The following is a 22,310-nucleotide window of genomic DNA, read 5'->3' as shown; positions in this document are numbered from 1 at the left end:
GCTTTCCCAAAACCAATACTTACTATAATGCTTTCATATTCCTCATACTGTAGGTTAAAAAAAAGTAGAGTAGCTCGTTACCAAATTTCAGCATCTCTAACATGTTGGATCAAAGCTCTGTCAACTCTAAGAACCACCCAAGTATGGTTAAATGTCACTGTGAACTGACCACAGGGTGTACTCAGGAAAGCATTTTGAAATCTAAGTCGTCTCTAAGGAAAGTAGCTTCTGTGTTCATCTACAGTTGCTACACTGTGGGAACTCCAGAATTTGAAAATGGAGTATCATCTGGGAGACATACAAGTACAAACAGCAACCTCATGGGGTCACCCATGGGGTTAGTTCTCTGGAGAAAGAAGTCTGAGGGGAAGTGAACGTGTGAAGCTAGGGACATGGGGACAACCCAAGTCTAAATAAGACAATTGGAACAGGACATCAAGGAGCCTGGTGGGGTCGAATCAGGACTGCCTGAATGCTGAGTAGAAACCCAACCCTTTTATGACCTGCGTGGGGCAAGTATGTCGTCAGCACTGGACCTAGAAAAAAGGGGGAGAATGGATCTGTCCCCAGCACTGTCCTGAGAAAAGTGTGCCTCAACCAGCAGATAAACATTAGGAATAACCAAAGCCGGAAATGAAAGCACGGCTCAGGGAAAGCAGGCAGAGGAGAAGGGCTCAGGCCAGGAGGTGACCACTACACCCGGCACGGCGGGGGGAAATGGATGACCAGATGTGGATATGGCCTCGGAACGAGCCTGGCTATAAACAGTCCTCCTTTATTCCATTTTCATCCATCTACTTCCACGTAATCTATGTTAATACAGCTAATATACATGAATTTCCCATTACCACATCTCCTTCTCCTTCTAATGAACAGTGAAAATGACTGAGAAATACAGACCAAAGCTAATTTATATATCACCTCTAGGGAATGTGTTGAGAGAGAACTGGATTTTCTGAATAAATAGAGAAAAGTCCTTTAAGCTCGTCCTGCTACCTCTGTTCCAGGGGCCTAAATCCACAGTTGGCAGCCTCAACATGCATCCCTGTCCCCCTTCCCTGGCAAATTATGGACTTCATGATAACTGCAGAAATCGCGAGTAGAATACCTACTTAAGATTTTTTTAAAGGGGTGGGGGGAGGTGATGACTGTAACTTGGGAATGTAACTGAAGGAGGGGCAGATTTAGATCCAATCAGGGTCCCACCTCCACTTAGTCCTGAAACTGAGTGGTCCATTGAGTTCAGTGGACCAAAGTGACCAGAACAATTTCTAAATAGTCACTTGGATAAAAATGCCAGATTCCAGCGTGCCAAGGGTAGACGAGTCACGGCAGAGACAGGCTTCTCGGGCCCCGGTCTGGGGCTGTGCGTGAAGATCTGCAAAGACCACTCGAGCACATTCAGCAACCTCCCTACCCCTCACCGTCTGGGGTGGGTAAGAAGCCTGGTGTCCGTTCTGACATTTACAGCCTTTTCAGAAACTCACGAACTCAAAGAGTTTAAGCTATTTCAGGAGTTTCAAATCCAAATGCTATTCTTGGGGGGCAAGAAGTAAGGGGAAGTGTATGGGACCTGATGTAAGTAAACATCCAGTGATGGGGCCTGTGGCGAGCTACAGCATGCTAGCCCCTTCTTGCCAAATGCAAGAAGCAGGCGGCCAAGTGCACATTAAAAAAAGAAAACTCTGCTGGCCTAACAAGAGCCTGTAAGCCAACTTAACAATGGCTGAGCTAGGAGATTTCCAGGCGCACCTGAAGTCTCTGGGTGTATCACTGGCTAGTGGGGGAGGCTGGGGCATCAGGGGTTCTACCAACAAGAACGGGTTTTCATTAAGTCCAGGGAGAGAATGGAATTCAGAAGCTGCTTTTAAGACACTGAGGAGACTGCAGCCCTCAGCCCCCCTCACCTCTGGGCCCTGTCAGCTCTCATCCAACCCTCCTCTGAGGCCCACTCTACCCTGCAACAATTATCACCCTGTGCTGAAAAGAACGGAAAAGCTCTTCTCATCCAATCATGGGAATGGTTCAATTTCCACATTCTTACTCACTCAGAGGAAAACTGATCCAAACCCACCAGCAGAAAATAATGTATAAAGCAAACCATGTCTCCAAAAGAGATTCAGTAAAAGTACAAACAAAACGTTAACACCTTTTAAAACGACTGAAGGGGGCTTCCCTGGTGGCGCAGTGGTTGAGAGTCCGCCTGCCGATGCAGGGGACACAGGTTCGTGCCCCGGTCCGGGAGGATCCCACATGCCGCGGAGCGGCTGGGCCCATGAGCCATGGCTGCTGCGCCTGCGTGTCCGGAGCCTGTGCTCTGCAATGGGAGAGGCCACAACAGTGAGAGGCCCGAGTATGGCAACAAAAAAACAAACAAACAACTGAAGGAACAAAAAAAGATTGCTACCAAAAACAAACATCATAGGAGATTCTCCTCTCAATACAAGGAATGATTCTTCAAGATTTAAATTGCAAGCAAAGAAACACACTAAAACAACAACATAAACGCGTCTTCCACGGTGTGGGAGGTATGTTTTGGTTCTGGAAGAAAGAAAACGCAAAGGTTCAGGTACTACCTACCACCCATGTCAATGCCTCAGAGCAGCCTGGGCACCAAGTGGAATGCGGGATGGAGAAAATGGATTCTTCCACTCAGGAACCTTTAGGGCTCTTCTTCCCTCGGCCTGGCACACAGCTCACAGGAAAGAAGCCCTGAGGGCCACATAGATGCCCTGTCCTCCCTTTTCCAATGCAGGCTTAGTCTTAGGGGCTCCTGTCCCACAGGAAACAAGAAGAGCCTTCCTTTCTCCTCCCTCCCCAAATGCCCGCGCAGCTTCCTAGGACGCCCAGACTCAAAGTGTCATCATTGGTCTCCACACAGAAGTTCCACCTTGATTTAGCGGTGCCGGTCAGGAGGCTTAAATCTCTCGCCCATTTTGTGGTTGCTGTTCTACATTCTAAAATGGATTTTTAATCCCCACAAGCATCAAATATCTCAAGACTGTTCCTGCGTGAATTACATGGTCACTGACAAGAATGACCTGCAATAAAATGGCTGGTATGTTTTGAGATGGGAAAAATGCTCCAGGAGAAGACAGAAATCGCATCCCATTCAACCAGCACAGCAGAGCCGAAGTTCTCACGGGAAAGAGGAGTTTCCCCGAGAGAGATGAGGCGGGACGAAGTCTGGCCCAGCAGCTCTTTGCAGTTCCCTCTCGCTCAAACTACAACACAGGCCGCATTGGGAAGCCAAGGCAAAAACTGAAAACAACTGAAAAGGTGCTGCCTTGTGTTCAAAATCCACACACCCGACGGAGCCCTGGCCACTGCGCAGGAAGGCAAGGATGCCGGGTAGGAGGCAACTGCGCTCTCCCATCTGGGCTGTTACAAGGATACGTGCTTCCCCTCTTCCTGTCACACCCTTAACCATTTCCCCAGGCCAACGAGGAGGGAGGAGGAAGGACTGCAGCAGAAGCCCAGTGTGCATCCCCCAAGGGACCTTCCAGCGCTTGCCCTCAAGCACCGCCTGAGGGTGAGGCCAGCCTCTATTCTATAGGCCCAGAAACAAGCTGACTTGGTGACCAGCTGGCTGGCCCCCTGTGAGGCCTTAGAGATGGGAAAGTGTTGGTTTCACCCACAGGGGCCTCATTCCCTATTCAGGAAGCCCAGCCAAACCATTTTCAAATCAGTACCTTCAGGGAACAGGCAGAGAAACATTTACAAGAGCCTCTGTGAGGCCTCGGGGTTGCTCCTTCCCTCTCTCCCTCCCTTCCTCCTTCCCTCTCTCCCTCCCTTCCTCCTTCCCTCTGCTCTGACCCCAAGTCACACTGCACACACACCACTGCTGGGCTCACCCCCTGAGTATCTCGGCCTGTTTCTATGACAACAGCCTCCTACTCAAGAATCTCTAATGGCTTCCCACTTGCCACAAGACCACGGCCAAATGCCTCACCTTAGCACTGAGATTCCTGTAAGTCATTCTACCTCCCCGTGTTTCCTCCCTTCTACACATGTGTTGTCCTTATTCTACCTACAGAGCCTAGTCGCTAAGAACTCAGTCAGCCTGAATTCAAATCCCAACTCCACCACTTAGAGCTGGAGACCTTGGGCAAGGTACTTAAATGACTCAGTACCTCAGTTTCCTCATCTGTAGAGCAGGGATAATACTGCTCAGGTGAGTACAGTGGTCATGAACTGAGATGATAATGTAAAATGCCTAGAATAAAACCTGGTACACGGTATCACCCAACAGATATTAGCAATTGAAATATTCATTATTATCACACAAGTCACTTCTTCCACGAAGCCTTCCCTAGCAACACCAGTCAACACCTTCTGTTTCTCTTCTTTCTTTTCTTTTTTTTTTAAATCTTCTGTTTCTTAAACGTTCTATGAACAGTCAGATACTGACTGGAGTTGTTAGGGACTGTTCCATGAGGCAGGTTACTTGGATGGTTATCAAATGTTAAAATTATCATTATGAAAGTCATATCCTAAAATAGGTCCTGTGGTTCCCAAATTATCTTTACCTCCAGTAACAATGTTTCTGATGGGTTCATCTCTAAGAGGTACTATACATTTGTAGTTTCAGATTATGTTTCTGGGATCCAAAGCCTAATTCCACGGAGACTGAAAGCTTCTTAAGAGCACCATGGACACACTGGCAGCTCCTATCACAGTGACACACTGGGGCCTTTTTTTTTTTTTTTTAATTTTTCCTTCCTTCCTTCCTTCCTTCCTTCCTTCCTTCCTTCCTCCCTCCCTCCCTCCCTCCTTCCTTCCTTCTTTATTTATGGCTGTGTTGGGTCTTCGTTGCTGCATGTGGGCTTTCTGTAGTTGCGGCGAGTGGCGGCTACTCTTCGTCACCATGTGCGGGCTTCTCATTGTCGTGGCTTCTCTTGTTGCAGAGCACGGGCTCTAGGCATGCGATCTTCAGTAGTTGTGGTACATGGGCTCAGCAGTTGTGGCTCGCGGGCTCTAGAGCGCAGGATCAGTAGTTATGGAACACGGGCTTAGTTGCTCCACGGCATGTGGGATCGTCCCAGACCAGGGCTCGAACCCGTGTCCCCTGCATTGGCAGGCAGATTCTTAACCACTTCGCCACCAGGGAAGCCCCACACTGGGTCCTTAAGCCAATGCTTGTTCATTTAAAAAGAGAATATTAAGTTACCTGAAAAGCTAAGGTAAGAAGTGGGAGATTAAACAGACCTTCAGAATAAGAGTTAAAATCTACCCTTTCAAGTATTCCTCCTCTCAAACTTCTTGTCACAAACATTTAAGATTAAACCAAGTTAAGAAGAAGAGAAGAGTGGAAAACACCACCGAGATGGAGTAGGACCTGGTGTAGACGAACAAGGCAGCCTTAGCCCTTGGTCTCCCTGCCTCCAAACTTCCACAGCACTTCATGCATGCTCTCATAAGACACAACTTCTACCTGGTTTTAAGCCTCAGACTTCATACCTGTCTCTGGGTTAGAAGCTCCTTTTCTCTCAAGTTTGAATGACCCATGGCTCCCATGCAGGGCCTTACTGAACAGAGATCCACTGTTTAAAGCAATCAGAGGAGAATCTAAACTTCACAAGTTTTCACATTAGTTCCAGTATATTCCAGATCATACCACCACAGTTATAAAAGCATTACCCAACAGAAAGCTTCAAAGGGACTACTTTAACGGATAAGAATATAACAAGTGCTTCTAAAAACATGATTGTTCTGAAGCCCTTGAGTGCATTTAAAATAGTCTGCAGTTTCAGCATAAGGTTGGGGAGAACAAACAGTTCCTCAGGAGTTGCTCCTGGCGATGCCATCTCTAGGCTTCCAGTAGGGCACTGCCCTGACCTTGCCCCCCCCCCCACTCTGCTGGCCCCAGGAAGATGCAGTGCTCAGCACTAAGGCTGTGGGGCAAATGGGGTCTGGCTGGCGAGCCTTTCTTCTCCCGCTTTCCCTCCGAGGAGAGCTGCCCCCAGAGAACACACCTGCAGCTCTTCCCAGCAAACTGTGCCACTGCAGAGGAAGTGCTCCCCGGCTCAGGTGGGGTCCCCAGATGGGTTGTCTAACTCATTTTGGGGTTCAGTAGTAGGAAGACCACTTCCTTGCAGATTCGAGCCACAATGTCTTACATCAACTTCTGGGGGGATGAAGGCAATGTTTGGCATCTACCCGCTGAAACTGTAGTCTTTTTTGTCAATTTGTTCAAAACCTCAGAGCGGAAGGATGGTGTTATTTATTGGGCTCCCTCAGAACCCCCAACACTTCCCCCCATAATCAGGCCCACTACGAGGAAATTCCAGAAAAAAGGCCCTATATGTGTCTCTATCAGCATCATGTACCAGGGATACCTTTGTAGACACTGCCCAGGAAATGGCTGGAAGCAAATCCATCCCTCACCCCTGGAGACACCCACCCCACAAGTGACATGTCCAGAAAAGTAAAACTTGCCCAATAGCCCACTCCTCATTACCTGTGGGATTACGTAGGCTTTACCATACTGGCTACATTAAGTGTTTATATATAACAGCTGCTACCAGAGACACTGGCAGACAGCCTTAGGACAAGGGAAGAGTACAAAGGTCTGTAAGAAAAGACTACACATCTAATCAGGAACGGCCATCAACAAGGCTAAGATGGGACTTCCCTGGCGGTCCAGTGGCTAAGACTCCGTGCTTCCACTGCAGGGGGCGTGGGTTTGATCCCTGGTTAGGGAACCAAGATCAGGGAACCAAGATCCTGCATGCCATATGGCATGGCCAAAAAGGAAAAAAAACAAAAAAAAAAAACCCAAAATGAAGCCAAGACAACACACACAATCTTCTGCACCAAAAGCATCAGATGGCATCTGTCCTTCTACTAAAGATAGAGATGGTGAAGGGTTCGCCCACTTGGAAGGAAAGCACTGAAGAGGCTTCAGGGAAGTTTAGGGAGAGCGGGTATAACCCTAAACCACCCTGGGGTGGGTGGGCCCCATCCTCTAAACTGAATGTTTCCCACACACCCTCATCAACCGTTCATCAGCAGTAGGAAGAGGTGAAGGGGTGACTTACATGCTCCCTCATCCCGTTGGCCACAGTGTTGGACATCATGATGCAGCAGATGATGACGACCAGGATGAAGTAGAGCGCGTACATGAAGCGGGTGCTCCGGGACTGGCGGATCTTGGGGCAGCAGCCGCAGCAGTAGGAGCAGCCAGCATTCCCACAGCAGCAGGCCAACTAGGAAAGGAACACAAAACATCCTCTCAGAGCCTCTCCTTCACAAACCTGCTTACCCCAGACCTCTGCAGGTGAGCTACCGTTCTTCCAAGGCGTCCTGCCCATAGGACATGTGTGAACAGTTGAGTGCGTGAACAAAATTTTCGCCAGAATTGGTCTGACATTGTCTTTAATAAACATGATGGCTTGGGAGATGCCCAATACTTAAACAGAAAAGGCACACTTCACCTGAAGCACTGTCATCACTCTTAGACAAAAACCAATTGGTGAAGAGCAAGAAGCCAAGAACTAGAAAAAGGACTAAGTGAAGTGGGAAGGACGGGAATGCCAAGAAGTTGGGCCCAAGAAAGGGACCTGTCAAAATCCATGAGCCAAAGAATGAACTGCATGGGCGGGGGGGGCGGAGGTAACTTGAAGCACAAAAGGCACAGGTGCCTCTTACATGTGTGTTGCTGACCACAGCTTCAGGCCCCTAAGGGTAGGCTTTAGGCTAATGAGTGGGGCAGGATTGGGCTTTACTGGTCAATGCAACAGGACATAATTTTATTTGAGAATATTAAATAAAATAGGGGATTAAGTTTTCAGGTTTGGGTCTGGTGTTAATTTTTTTCTTCTTCTTAAAGAGCTTGTTTTTTTAGAGTAGTTTTAGGTTCACGATAAAACTGAGGGGAAGGCACAGAGATTTTCCATATGCCCCCCACTCCTACACATGTATAGCCTCCCCCGTTATCAATATCAGTCACCGGAACGGTACATTTTGGGTTCACTCTCGGTGTCGTGTATTGAACAGGTTTAGATAAATGTATAATGACATATATGCAACATTATGTAGCAGAGTATTTTCACTGCCCTAAAAGGAAACTAGATCTTTAGTAAGCCTGGGTTTGGGCCCTGGCTCTGCCACCTACCAGCTATGAGCGTTTTCAAGGCTCAGACTCCTCATTTTTTTTTGCGGTACGCAGGCCTCTCACTGCTGCGGCCTCTCCCGTTGCGGAGCACAGGCTCCGGACGGGCAGGCTCAGCGGCCATGGCTCACGGGCCCAGCCGCTCTGCGGCATGTGGGATCTTCCCGGACCGGGGCACGAACCCGTGTCCCCTGCATTGGCAGGTGGACTCTCAACCACTGCGCCACCAGGGAAGCCCCAGACTCCTCATTTTTTAAAGTGAGGGTGCTAACAGTACTTAGTGTACTTGGTGGTCTCTTGGACAACCTAATCAGACACACCTGGTGTTAGGGAGGGATATCCGTTTAGCAAATAGGGAATAATACAAAAGTGATTACCATAAACCACGAATAACAACCAAATCTACATGTATTAACACTATACATAAAACCTAACAATGCAATCTCTTGATAGTTATTTAGCAGGAAGTTCAGAGCTTTGCATGGCTTCAAAACAAGCATCAATTAGAAGGCTACACTATAAACATCACTTACAGTAAGAAGAGACCACAGGTGTAAGACCACAACAGGTTATAATCATAATGACGTTAGGACAGATCTTAGAAACATACACATTTCCCAAGATATTTCATCTACTTCATGGAACCGCCATTGTTGCAGCCCTTTGTCATTCTGTACTATTTCATTACTTAAAATTTCTTAATGTACTCTCTCCATCTTACCTTCAGTTTTCTAAGCCATTTTTCTCAAGACTCTTCTTGCCTCAGAAGGCGGGGACTGCTCTGCAAGACAAGCTATTCTATTGGGCTGAGCTAACAGATCACACGAGTGGGATCCTAACACTGCTGCCTGTGTGGTGTTCTTACAGGCCACCTTCCTTTACAGTTCACTCATCCATATTCTCTGTCCCTGATTTTACTGATCCCTTTCCACTCATATGCCCCAGTTTTTCTTTCCTCTCCCTCCCCGGCTCCCTCTTCTCCACTCCCACTGGCTTAGATGGCTTCTGGCCCAGACCCGCCTCCCTCCTCCTCTGCCTGCCAAATTCTTTCCAAACTGCCTCATTCAACGGTTGCTAACTCTTTAAGCTCTATGGTCTTAGATAACCAGTTTTACTGTATTTCAAATGTGATCAAATATTTATCCTATCTGGAAAAAGAAATACTTAGAAGCAGTTGATACATCCTATGAGAGAACTTACCCATAGCAGAATCAACATTTACACTTACTATCTCCACAGAGGGGAAAAATGAGCACATACAGACATAATGTCAGCCTAATGGGTCATTTAAAGACAAATATTGACAGAGGAATGTGATCATGGAAAACGTGAAGAGAAAATCACATTGGTTTAATCCTACTCTGTCATTAAAGTCATGTGTCATTGTATGGATCTAATTTTTTAAACTCTCCTTATTTTTCACTTTCACCCTACATGTGGTGCTATGATATTTATGTGTGTATACATATATACAGACAAGTGTACATACATACACACATGCCTAATATTAGAATCAAAGAGCACTTCTCTACTAGCCTAAAAGTTATTTATGAAAGCAAACTATGCCAATCACCAATACCATAGTACAAGTGCATTATCTTAAGCTAAACGCTGATACGGAAGTGGAAATTCAAAACAGCATCCACACAAGCAATGTTATGTTAGCAGTGAGGAAAATCTCACAGCCCTGCTGACTTACTACTTCTTTCCGGAAGAGCATAATTTAGAATAAAATGGGTTTACCTTTTATTCCTTGCCACTTACAGCTTTATTACTGTGAACATGTCACTCCCCTACTCTTCACCCTCAAAACTGGAGAAAGCAACTCCTGGCCAACCTAACTTCAGGGGCTGTCACAAGCTTGGAGAGAAGTGCCTCTGTCTTGTTACCCCCGACTCCAGAGGACCTAAACATTTTACTGAACAAGTCAAGGTATAAAAAACAAAGGTAGAATGGACAATACCAAGAGTGAACCCTAATGTAAACTATGGACTTTAAATAATAATGATGTGTCCATGTAGGTTCACTGGTTGTAACAAATGTACCACTCTGGCGAGGGACGTGAATAATGCGTAAAGCTGTGCGTGTGTAGGCGCAGAGGGTATACGGGAAATCTCTGTACCTTCCTCTCAATTTTGCTGTGAACCTAAAATATCTCTTAAAAATAAAGTCTATCAAAAAACAAACAACAACATATGAACAAAACAGTGCCCATCAATGGCTCAATAAATGTTGAATGAATAATATATGATAAAGTCCTAACAGCAACACTCCTCAAACAAAAGGGCTGGCAATCTCACTCCACAGGGCCAAGGGCACAAGTCATGTGCTGCACTCTGAATTTCTCACACCCACATTGTATCACAAAGAGTTCATTATTAAGGGCTTTAATTTATAGATACTGCACACAATCTTTTTCCACAAGAAATCAGTAGACATTCAAGAGGGACCCAGGACAATCTTTTGGGAGGGCGATGCTTACAATTCTTCTAGAAGTTCATCCTGTAGGTATACTTACACAAGAGCACAGAGATTTAGGTATAGGTTGTTAATTAAAAGCATAAAAACGGGAACTTCCCTGGTGGCGCAGTGGTTAAGAATCCGCCTGCCAATGCAGGGGACACGGGTTCGATCCCTGATCTGGGAAGATCCCACATGCTGCAGAGCAACTAAGCCCGTGCACCACAACTACTGAGCCTGCACTCTAGAGGCCACGAGCCACAACTACTGAGCCCATGTGCCACAACTACTGAAGCCTGCACGCCTAGAGCCCATGCTCCGCAACAAGAAAAGCCACCGCAAAGAGAAGCCTGGACACCGCACTGAAGAGTAGCCCTTGCTCACCGCAACTAGAGAAAGCCTGCTCGCAGAAATGAAGACCCAACGTAGCCAAAGATAAATAAAATTAAAAAAGAAAAAAAGCATAAAAAAGGTCTTATTCTCCAGCTACACAGGGGCAGAATAAATGAATTATGGACTATCCATACAATAGGACATAGTTTAAAAGAATAAGTCAGTGTTATGAGCTGAACTGTGTCCCTGCCCCCGCCCCTCCAGTCATATGTTGGAAATCCTAACCCCCTGTATCTCCAAACATGACTTTATTTAGACAGATGGCCTTTAAAGAGGTAGTTAAGATTCAATAAGGTCACTGGGGTGGACCCTAATCCAATATGACTGGTGTCCTTGTAAGAAGAAGAGATTAGGACACAGAGACACACGGAAAGAAGACCATGTGAAGACACAGGGAGAAGACAGCCATCTACAAGTTAAGGAGAGAAGCCTCCTTAATCTCGGACTTCTAGCTCCCAGACCTGTGAGAAATTAAATTTCTGTTGTTTACACTACTTGGTCTGTGGTACTTGGGTTATGACAGCTTCAGCAAACGAAGACAGCCAGTATGCCCGGATATTTTATACGTACGCATATCTGTACGTGGGGAATATGTGTGTGGACACAAAGACCGCTAACATCGATCACCTGGGCCTAGATGAGTGGGCCTAGATGTGGGGAGGAAACTAAGACAGCCATGTCTCACTGTTTTGCTCCCCTGTCTGGGTTTTTACCATGTGCATGTATTACTCTCGTGATTAGAAAAAGAAAACGGACTATTTAAGAAAAGTAACTAAGTTTCAAGATAATGGTACAGAAGTATTTGCAGTGTGGTATTGACTTGTGTGTTTTCTTTCTTTCTGAAGAAACTTCCCCTCCCCCAAATATACTGAAAGAGAAAAATTTCAAAGAGCCGTTCATACCCTCTATCTAACTTCCTTTGCAATAGCAACAGCATGAATAGCAAAGGCTTTTCTAAATAGAAGGTGCTTTGTCCTTGCCGGGGCAGAGTCCAAATGAAAGGATTAGCCAGCCTCTTGCTGCTACCTGGAGCTGGGCCTCCCCCTTAGTGTTAGTTTTCTTCTCCTGTCTAAGGTGCGTGCCCTCGTGCGCGCGTGCGCACGTGCACACACACACTACCAAAACCACAGTAAATAAATACACATTCTCCTTGTCCTCCCACTGGCCTTGGGCTGACAGTTCTTCTAAGGACTGATGCCAGGCACGTGAGGAAGTGATCACAGAAGCGAAACATGGGCTAGGGCTGGTAGTAACTTCTGGGTTCTTTTGTTAAACTAAAAAGCACAATTCCTTTATTACCTAGAATTCCCTGCTGACAACACCACCAACTGGAAATAGCAAAGAATCAGGAAGAAAGCCAAAGAGATGTCATAGAATCAGCACAAACACATGCTCATGTATCTTGTGAGAGTTCCCCTCTTCCTCCCTCAGGTCTTTTTTTCACAGTTCCAACAGGCTTGCTTAAGCCCACTGGTGGGAAGAGTACGGGTCTGAGAACCAGAAGGCCTGGATTCTAACTCTGTGCAGCTCTGGGTCTTGGTTTTCCTCACTTGCACATTGAAGGAGCCTAGGCAGATGACAGAGGATAGGTAAACAGGTTTCATCTGACGCTCAACTCATTGGCAGTGGCGGTCCTGAGGTAGGTTTTAAGGCTGAATGTCTCAATCCACAGGGAAAATGCAAGGACCAATGAGCACCATGTGCATGGTGGCACCCATGCTACAGTCTGTTCATCCCTGTAAGAGGTGATCTGATTGATCCCTACCATCCACAAGTTCTTAGATGTTGAAAAATGACCTGCAAGAGGCAAGCACACTGGGTTAAACCCAAAGCAAGGAGAGAGAGAATAATCAATCAGAAAGGGAAGAATTAAAAAGTGGAGCAGTCAAAAGCTCTTCAAGCAGGCGCAGGTTCTATGAGCATCACCCCACTGCTTCCTGGGCTACATTCTGCGATGTTCAGCTCCCGCGGCAGTGAGATAACTCAAATTCATCATAATGACTCAGGCACCCCATTAACTCGGGTTCCCTTCGTTCCACTTAGGAAGGCAAACGAGTTGCGTAGGACACTTCTGTCGCAAGAATCACCGCAAACACAGATCACATTTTTTTCAGTTCCAATGCTTTAGTTTGGGGGAATGTAAATCCCTCAGCAAAGTGGAAAACATTCATTCATTCAGACTTATTCCTTGAGAGCTCTGGACAGCCTAGTTGGCTTTAGCACGTCAAAACTAAGTTGAAACTGCAAAAGGAAAGATTGCTTCAAACCTGACACGGACCTTCATTCAGTCCCTTTTCCTGACTTGGAAATGCAGGAGCCCTAGCAGAACTGAGGAAAGACCTTAGAGATTTTTTGTTAACTACAATAATTACAATATTGTCCCTTAATACATGGCGAGGAGGCGGGGCAGCAGTAAGGAAGTTCCTAAAAAACTGAAGTTGTTGAAGCTGCTGGAAGCAGAACCCAGGTGTTCCTGTGCAAGCTGGGGGGTGGGGGGGCGTTAATACCAAGGAAAGAGAAGAAAAACACACAAGACATAAAACCAGGTTCAGAATATTTTATTAAAGTGAACGGTGCTATCTTTTAATTTCCATTTCCACATCTTTGGGTAACACACAATACTACTCATGCCATGTCACAGCCCACTTTCCTTCCTTCTCCTTTGAGGTTTTAGGATTATCTATGAATCACCAGCGGTCAGCAGAGAGGTAAGGAACAACTGATTCTACTTTGATAGCAGTATTTATTTAAATTCTGGACTACACAACCAATATTTTGCACCTCATTCTCCTCACTAGATGCTCAGAAACAGCTTCCCACTGAGGTTATACAGGCCTTTTCCTCCACTACAGTCAGGAGGCAGAGGCAGTGGTAAATAGCAACTCTTGCCACCGTGGTGCCACGTGCTGCCCTTTACCGGTAGCTATACGAGAGAATGATGCGACTTGAAAGCTGGGAGAACAAGAACACACAATTCCTCTGCTCAATAAAGGCGTATCTTACTGCACAAGAAATACAGGTGGCAGGTAGTCGCTAATTCACAAAAGGATTGTGTTTTAGAAACCTCAACACATATTATACATGTGTTAGTAAGTTGGTTTGTTTGGAGCTTACAGTGGATTTCTCCCACACAAAAGAATATAGGGGAACCTAGTAAAGCTTACTTAATCCATAATAATATTAGCTAACACTTATTAATCCCTTGCTCTTTGCAAGGTACTACAACTTATCATGAGCTATTATATCAACCCCACCGGACAGAGCTGGTGAGTGGTAGAGCCAGGATTTGAATCTGTAGGCTCTTTGCCATTCTGCTCTATTCACTGCTGGCATATACAGAGGGTGCACTGGACAGACAACACTGGCCTGAAACCTTGGTTTCCTACAGAAGGGAAATTGGCTGTGTGGGAAGGAAGCAGCAAGTGAGGAAGCAGTTTTTCTCTCCTGCTCTCAGGGGTACAGTAAGCATTCAACAGGTATCTGAAGAAGGCATCTCCCTCTGTGTGCCCCTCCTCTCTCCTGGCAACCTCTGGCTGCAGTGGACCTGATGCCCTCTATTAGCGCCCTGCCAGAGCAGCTCAACCACTCCCATTACCAAGTTCCCCCCTCTCTCACCCCCAAGCCCTAGCCCACTTTAAAAGCCCTACTACCCCTAATCCTATGGAAAATAACCAGGCCATTCATTCACTCAACTAATGGTTAGTATACTACATACCCAGTTGTGCAATGTTAATTCCTGAGAATGCAGCAATAAACAACAGACCTTGTTTCTACCCGTGAAATGACCCTATGGGGCATTCCCCCAAACCCTCTGCTTCAGCTCCTCTCTGAAGTACCTAGATAACAGCATCTAATGCACATTCCTGAGTTGCTTGGCAGATGTGAAAACCTCCACCAAATGAAAGACGTGAACTACCTGATGACCATGAGCACATAGCCCCCAGACCTACTGGTGCCTAAGGACTGGTAGTGTTAACCCCTGTGACACTGCCCTGTTACCTCACCATCAGCCAATCAGAGAACTGTGCACAAGCTGATCACATACCCTGTGACCCTCTTCCCTCATCTGGCCTTAAAAATGCTTTGCTGAAACCCTTCGGGGAGTTCGGGGTTTTGGAGGGGGCACGAGCCACCCGTCTCCTTGCGTGGCCCTGCAACAAACCTTTCTCTGCTCCAAACTCCGATGTTAGGGTTTGTTTGTCCTCACTGTGTGTTGCGCACACGAACTTGCGTTAACATAACAAGTTGTTTAGAAGAAAGGAACCTGGATGCTCCTTTCTGTACTGGAAGGAGTACTGATCACTGACATAATGGTGCATTCATATCATTGAATCCAATGCACCCACTGAAATGATTATACAGGAAAAGTTACGGCCATGGAAAGATGTCCACACTGCATTAACTGAAAATAGATAATAACACAACAGTATAGAGCATGATAGCATTTGGGGTAAAATTATAACACGATACAGATCTGCAATAACAACAACAAAAAACAATCTAAAAGGATATACCAGTATGTCAATGGTAGTTAACAGAATTGTGGGATTATGAGTGACTACGCTTTTCTGTATTTTCTGAACTCTTTGTAACCAGCACATATCTTGTAATTAGAAAAACACTTCAAGTTTCTCTTTTGGAAGAAAACAAAACAACATTTCTCTTCTACCTTACAGGGAGTAAGCACTCAAGCATTTGCTAAACGAATCAGCCAGCGAGTAAATGAGATCTACTTCTGCTACGTGATTGGTAGAAAACAGCCAGAGTGAACTATCACTGTAACTGAGGCATAAAACTAGAAAATTCTACTGTGCTGTTTTGTTTGTTTTCTTTTTTGTGGTACGCGGGCCTCTCACTGTTGTGGCCTCTCCCATTGCGGAGCACAGGCTCCGGACGCGCAGGCTCAGCGGCTATGGCTCACGGGCCCAGCCGTTCCGCGGCATGTGGGATCTTCCCGGACCGGCGCACGAACCCGTGTGCCCTGCATCGGCAGGCGAACTCTCAACCACGGTGCCACCAGGGAAGCCCTGTGCTGTATTTTTAAGTATGGTTAAGACGGTGAATTTTGTTTTTACCTCAATTTAAAAATTTTTTAACCCTTATAAAGTTTTTTAGAGTTTAATTGCTATAAATAAACCTCTACTTGGTAGAATTTGAAGCAAATGAAAATGAAATAGGAAAAATTAAATGGCTACCTAAGAGTGCAAGTTGAACAAGAAGCTGTGTATTTGCCTGGCCCAGAAATTGGCTCTTGTGTTTCCTTCATTTCAGGTTCTTAAGTTTTTCCCTTTTGAGTTCAGAGAATCACTTAAAGCTCCAAGATTTTCACAATCTTTTCCATAACTGTCACGACACGATTCTGGAGGGTTGTCGGAAAGGAGTTTGGGACAGGAGGTTTCTCACACAGGTTTCAACATTCTAGAACGTGCTGGTTTCAACAGCATTTCCATGAAAAGCATTGTCAAGGGTCAGTGTCCTTCCTTCATGAGCACTGAGTACCCACAGCCACTGGGACCAAATCTGAAACAGGCAAAGGACAGGTCATCAACACCCACCAAGCCAGCACTGGCTTTTGGGTCACAACGAATCTGGACACAACCGTTCCCCTTGTTGGGAGTCTCTTTCTCACGAGGTTAGGGTTACTTACAGAATGCTGATTGAGTTCTCTGTTCTCAGACAGCAGTTGGATTCTTTGAGTCATTCCCTCACACCACCCTCCGCTTATGCATCTTCTAAAAAATACCACACTCGATATACTTTAGTAAGTTGGTGGAGAGAACCTATAAGGTTTAAGGTTAAAAGGTAAACTAACTGTTTTCTGTTGAACTGCCAGAAAGCAGAAACACTCGTGGGAGACAGATCATTTAGAGCAAAGTTTGTCAAACTCTTTGGGGCACCATTGGGAGCCCCATAATTCTTTGGGGGGGGGTTGCTGTCCTGTGCACTGTGGCACGTTTAGCAGCATCCTTGGCCTCTCCCCACTACATGCCAGAAGCAACCCCCCCTCTTCTCCCTCACAAGTGGAGACGATCAGAAATGTCTCAGACAAATGCCCTCCCCCGTTCTCGATGGAGCCAGGCTGTCTGGGTTCACACCCAAGCTCCTGTCTGGGTTCACACCCAAGCTCCAATGCAGCCTGGTTAAGCGGCCTTGGGCCAATTCTTTACCTCTCCAGGTTTCAATTATCTCATTGTTAAATGGGAATAAAAATACCTACTTCACAGGGTTGTTGTGAGGATTAAATGAGTCAGTTCAGGAAAAGCTCTCAGCGCAGAGCCTAATACAGGGTATCCATCCACTTTCCCAAGAAAGCCACCTGTACTTATCATCTACATCATCAATAGTCATGTCCCTCCTCCCCAGAGAGGCCCCCCTCCTCAGTCCATCAGGTAGATATGGAAAGAGGTAAAGATGGGAGGGGGATGGGATCAAATCATTACAACCTCACTTATAACAATGCTTTCATTTTTCTGCCCTAATGTGAATGATAAATGCATCTGTTGAAGGAAAATACTTTCAGAAATAAAACTTCTGAGATCTAAACCCAGGAAAGCATCCTAGCAACTTGGGGAAAAGTTGTCATGTGTGTGGAAGCACTTCCCACGTGCCCTCTTTATTTCCACTGAGGAACAAGCAAGGCAATCAGAACATTCATTTGCACCCACTGAAGCCACAAATACCTGCCGCAGAACAGTTCTGAGAAAGATGAGTTAAGCAAGTTCCAGAAAAAAAATGCTGTAGGAAAACAAAACCTTGAAATTCAAAATGGAAAAGTGTAGGACAATGGGAAGAAAAGTGCTCATTAGGTTTAAACCATTTTTAAAAGTCAGTTTTAAGGCTTCTCATCAAAATGAGAGAGGGGGGCAAAATCCTGCTTGTTCCACTTCATAATAGCTTATCAACAAACAGTTAATGAAACACAAAGCCCAAAATGTGCCTGATTGTGTCGTGGAGATTACGCCGCAATGAAGAAATGTGCCAAGCCCTTTCTAAGAGGTCCTTTACGCCAGCCCAATCCCCAGACGCTGCCAATCCTGGTGATGGAGGCCACAGAGCCAACTAGATCCAAGTGTGCTCTGGGAAGGAGAACAGAAATGGGCTCATTTCACAGACAGTTCCAGCAGGCATGACCTCAGAGCTCAGGTGGGCCAGCAGTTTCAAGGGGTTAGCAGTGCACTCCTTTCCCTACCAAGTGAAATCCCATGTGCAACTCCAATGTATAAAACATATGGGTGCACTAAAACACTGAAGATGTTCTTATATATACATGCAACACATATTTATCAAATGCTGACTAGTGACCAGGCACTGTTCTAGGAGCTAGGAGTACAGTCGCTGCCCTCATGAAGCTTACATTCTAGTCGATTTATATCAAACACGGCATCCCCCAAATTCCACCCAAACTGGGACATGTCGCAGCACCTAGGTTGAAAACCTCTGATCCAGTCCAGTCCCCTTATTTTCCTGATATGAAATCGGAGGCCCAGAAAGGTTAGGTTATTTGACTGAAGGGCAAATCTAGTGGTGGGCATCAGTGGACCAGCAAAAAACACAGCATTTGAGACAATTCAGCAGTCTGGAGGCAGGACGAGCTAAAAACTCAGCCCGTGGGTCCCACACTTCTGCATCCATAGCGCAATCAACTCACAGACACGCAAACCCACTAAAACGTGGCACCATAAGTAGTTTAAACAACGCTCTGTCGACTCTAGCAAGAAGGCAGTAAGTGTCTAAGTGTCTAGTACAGTTTGAAAGGTTTCCATCACAACACAGTTAAAGTGATGGCTCACGATGAGTCAGCCCTGGGGTGGCCACAAAACTGAGCTCTCTGGAAGCTACGGGCTATGGCTGCAAAGTGCCCAAGCCCCTGAGGCGCCTCCCTCCCTACTTCTGAGAAGCAGGCAAGTCCCTCCCCGCATCCCTCACACAACCGCAGGGTCAACTGCTGGTCGCCCTCCCTCCCCCCCGTAGGAAGAGGCCACTGCTCAAGACACCTCCGACCCCTGACAAGTGACAAGCTGGCTATCTCTGAAGGTGAGACTAGCTGCAGTGGTTCTGTGCAAGGACAGACTCACACACGCCTCCTGCCCTAGATTTTCCAGCAGCCAGGATTTCATATAATCCTATTCTTTAGGATTCCCAGAATGCCTGATAGAAGGTGACGTTTTAAACCTGTTTTCACATAAACGAATAGAAAAACTGGAAAAGAGAGATGCCAAAGGCCTCTGGCTTGGAAAACCCGTTCCCGTACGCGCCAGCCCTCAGGGGCGGGGAAGGGAGAGAGAAAGGGCCGCGGTAGCTCTCACGGGGACCCTCCTACAGGGAGGCCCTCACCCATCTCTCCACATGAAAGCCTGGTGGCCACATGAAAGGTCCTGGTCCCACAGCCTTTTCTCAGAGCTGGAGTAACAGCTGCACTGTTTTCCTACAGCTGAGAAAACACCTTCTCACAGTTGAGATTGCCGTTCCTCAGTCCCTCAAAGATTCAGGAAGCCTTCTTCCCAGCCCCCTTCTCCTTCCATCCCCGAAGTTTACCTCCTCCCTCATACTTGTAGCTTGAAGAGGAAGGAATGAATAGGTGTGTACCCTTCCCCCAGGCAAATATCCACAGTTAACTGCCTTTTTTGGTTGAAGAGCTGCCCAGGAGCCCAGTGGATCTTATCAGCAACCCGCCTACCCTCTTCTGAACCTGGGTCTCATGACAAGGCCAGCTGGCACCAAACCCTAGGTGTCAGGGTTTGTGAGGTTGCTTTTATTCAGCGACAGGCAGCTTTCATCACACCGGCCGACAGAGAACTCTCACACATGTGCAACTCCCCCCTGCGACCGCGCCCCCATCCTGAGAAGCTTCCTGTTAATGTTCTTAAAATACCTCTGCAAAAGGAACCGAGGCCACACACGAAGGAGTGCATGAATCATATTTTTTTCTATCAAAATATCAACAGAAATGAAAATATTCTTATATAGCCCCCCCCCGCCGCCGCAACCTTCACCTTCATATTTTTAATCCATCAGAGCACTGGCTATGCCAGCAAGGAGGGCAGAGGGGAGTCTAAGGGATGTTCTCCCAGGGGCATTCTTTTCAATGACAGAAGTCACTTCCCAAGTTGGGAGTGGTGTTCCCTCTGCCACTTAAAACTACAAAGATAGAGCCCTTCTACTGGCCCTACACTGTGGAAGAACAGTACCCCGGCATCAAAACCAAACGCCACGGATCAAAAAGCCAGGCTGACACACATACTCAATGAACTGTTATTGGGCTGCAAGGTAAATAGGCCCAAGGGGTAGGCGGTTCAGGAAATGGACCTGAATTACTGTGATTTGTTCAGTCACACCCGGTGTTTCTCAAGCCAGCTGGGTGGAGTGGATAGGGGGTAGACAGATTAGAGGGTTCCCTGCAGGAGTCTGGTCTGTCTCACCCCTCCTTCCTTCCCCCAGGGAAATCCAAGGGTCAAGGGGCCCAAGTGGGGCAAATGCCAGGTTGGGGCCAGGGCAGGACTGACGGAGGGTGCCTCACAGAGAGAGAGGGAATCAGCCAGCACAAGGCCCGAGCGCCTGCACAGGAAGCTGGGGCGATGGGGGCAGCAATGAAGTCGAAGTCGCGAAGAAACCTTCCTGGCCCCTGACTTGGTGGTGGCAGGAGGGGGAGGCCCAGGAAGCCAAGAGCTGCTGGAGTGACAAGAGCGCATCTGGTGGGGATGTGGTGAGAGCACAGGGCTATGGACAAGAGCCTGGATGAGGGGATGGACAGAGGAAGTGCAGGAAGGCCCCCAAACAGACGGGCCCAGAGTAGACTAAGGCACAGACTGCTTCACAGCAAGAGCAGAGAGCGCTCGGCAAATTCTGAGGTGCCCGAGCTCGAGGTGCCAAGTGTGGCTCCTGGGCCAGCAGTGTGGGCATTGCTGGGAGCCCGTCAGGTCCCAGTCCCCAACTACCACTCAGAACTGGAACCTGCACTTATTCAATAATAAGCTCCCAGGTGATCTGTGGCTCCTTCAATGCTGTACCCAAGCTCAGGGAACTAGGGTGAGGGCTTTGCTTCTGCAGCGGCAGGGCCTCCTCTTCCACGGATCTGGAACAAGCCAATGGCAGGTGCGGGTGTGTGTTTAAGGAAGACATTTCACACCCCTCACAGGAAGCTCCCGAGCTCTCCACTGAGGAGGACTCTTCAGGGATGGCAAATAGGGAACGCACATTTCCAGGGGGATCAAACACTGCTTCAATATGACAAGATAAGGGGATTCCGACAGACACGTATGCGGTCCCTGAAAAAGATGTCGTTAAATAATTTAATATGGGAAAATGCTCACGGACACATCCTTGGGAAAAGACAGAGTAAACACACTAAAACTAACCAGAGCTGTGATTTTTAAATCATCTTTGTGTTCTTTACCTTGTCCTGATTTTTCCAGGTTTTCAACATTAGGATGAATTTCATAACAAGTTCTTTTAATTAAAAGAAAATTATGCAAAATTTTAATCAGTGAAGAATAAAAGAGTAGAAGTCTTCCGACCCGGAAAAAAGTACAAAGCCCATTTAATTTGCTACTTTCCACATATGCTATGACTTGCTATCTAGCTGTCTATTTTATTTATAAAATTCATTCTAGGAATTCCCTGGCAGTCCAGTGGTTAGGCCTCCGCGCTTCCACTGAAGGGGGCACAGGTTTGGTCCCTGGTCGGGAAACTAAAATCCCGCACGCCGCGCAGTATGGTGAGAAAAAAAACAAAAAAAAAGAAAAATTCATTCTCTTGGAGTACATTAAAAAAACAAGACAACCTTGGCAAAATCAAAGAATATCAGAAGGGAAGAAATACTGTAAGCAGTTCACGCAGCTCAATATCAAAAAAACAAACAACCCAATCCCAAAGTGAGCAGAAGACCTAAACAGACATTTCTCCAAAGAAGACATACAGATTGCCAACAGACACATGAAAGAATGCTCAACATCACTAATTATTAGAGAAATGCAAATCAAAACTAAATGAGGAAAAAAAAAAAAAAACACTAAATGAGGGGGCTTCCCTGGTGGCGCAGTGGTTGAGAATCTGCCTGCCAATGCAGGGGACACGACACCAGTCAGAATGGCCATCATCAAAAAATCTAGAAACAATAAATGCTGGAGAGGGTGTGGAGAAAAGGGAACCCTCCTGCACTGTTGCTGGGAATGTAAATTGATACAGCCACTATGGAGAACGGTATGGAGGTTCCTTAAAAAACTAAAAATAGAATTACCATATGACCCAGCAATCCCACTACTGGGCATATACCCTGAGAAAACTATAATTCAAAAAGAGTCATGTACCACAATGTTCACTGCAGCTCTATTTACAATAGCCAGGA

At 46.5% G+C, this 22,310-nt stretch overlaps 1 protein-coding gene across 2 annotated transcripts in view; it reads right to left on the bottom strand.

The window, feature by feature from the left end:
• Positions 1-22,310, bottom strand: part of SERINC5 (serine incorporator 5) — an 87,112-nt gene that overhangs the window by 42,600 nt on the left and 22,202 nt on the right. Inside the window, exons 2-3 of one of the 2 annotated variants that reach the window (XM_027100734.1) lie at positions 16,162-16,486; positions 7,041-7,208 (exon numbers count right to left, since the gene is read on the bottom strand). In XM_027100734.1, coding sequence (XP_026956535.1) covers positions 7,041-7,124 — 84 coding nt within the window. In that variant the 5' untranslated portion in view covers positions 7,125-7,208; positions 16,162-16,486. The remainder of the gene's footprint in view (positions 1-7,040; positions 7,209-16,161; positions 16,487-22,310) is intronic. The other variant, XM_027100733.1, reaches the window with a different exon arrangement.

This window comes from Aethalodelphis obliquidens, unplaced genomic scaffold (assembly GCF_003676395.1).
Source record: "Aethalodelphis obliquidens isolate GAN/ISIS:26980383/991018 unplaced genomic scaffold, ASM367639v1 scaffold4, whole genome shotgun sequence".
In the NCBI taxonomy this organism is placed as follows: Eukaryota; Metazoa; Chordata; class Mammalia; order Artiodactyla; family Delphinidae; genus Aethalodelphis; species Aethalodelphis obliquidens.
This window is presented reverse-complemented; position numbering and strand designations above follow the sequence as displayed.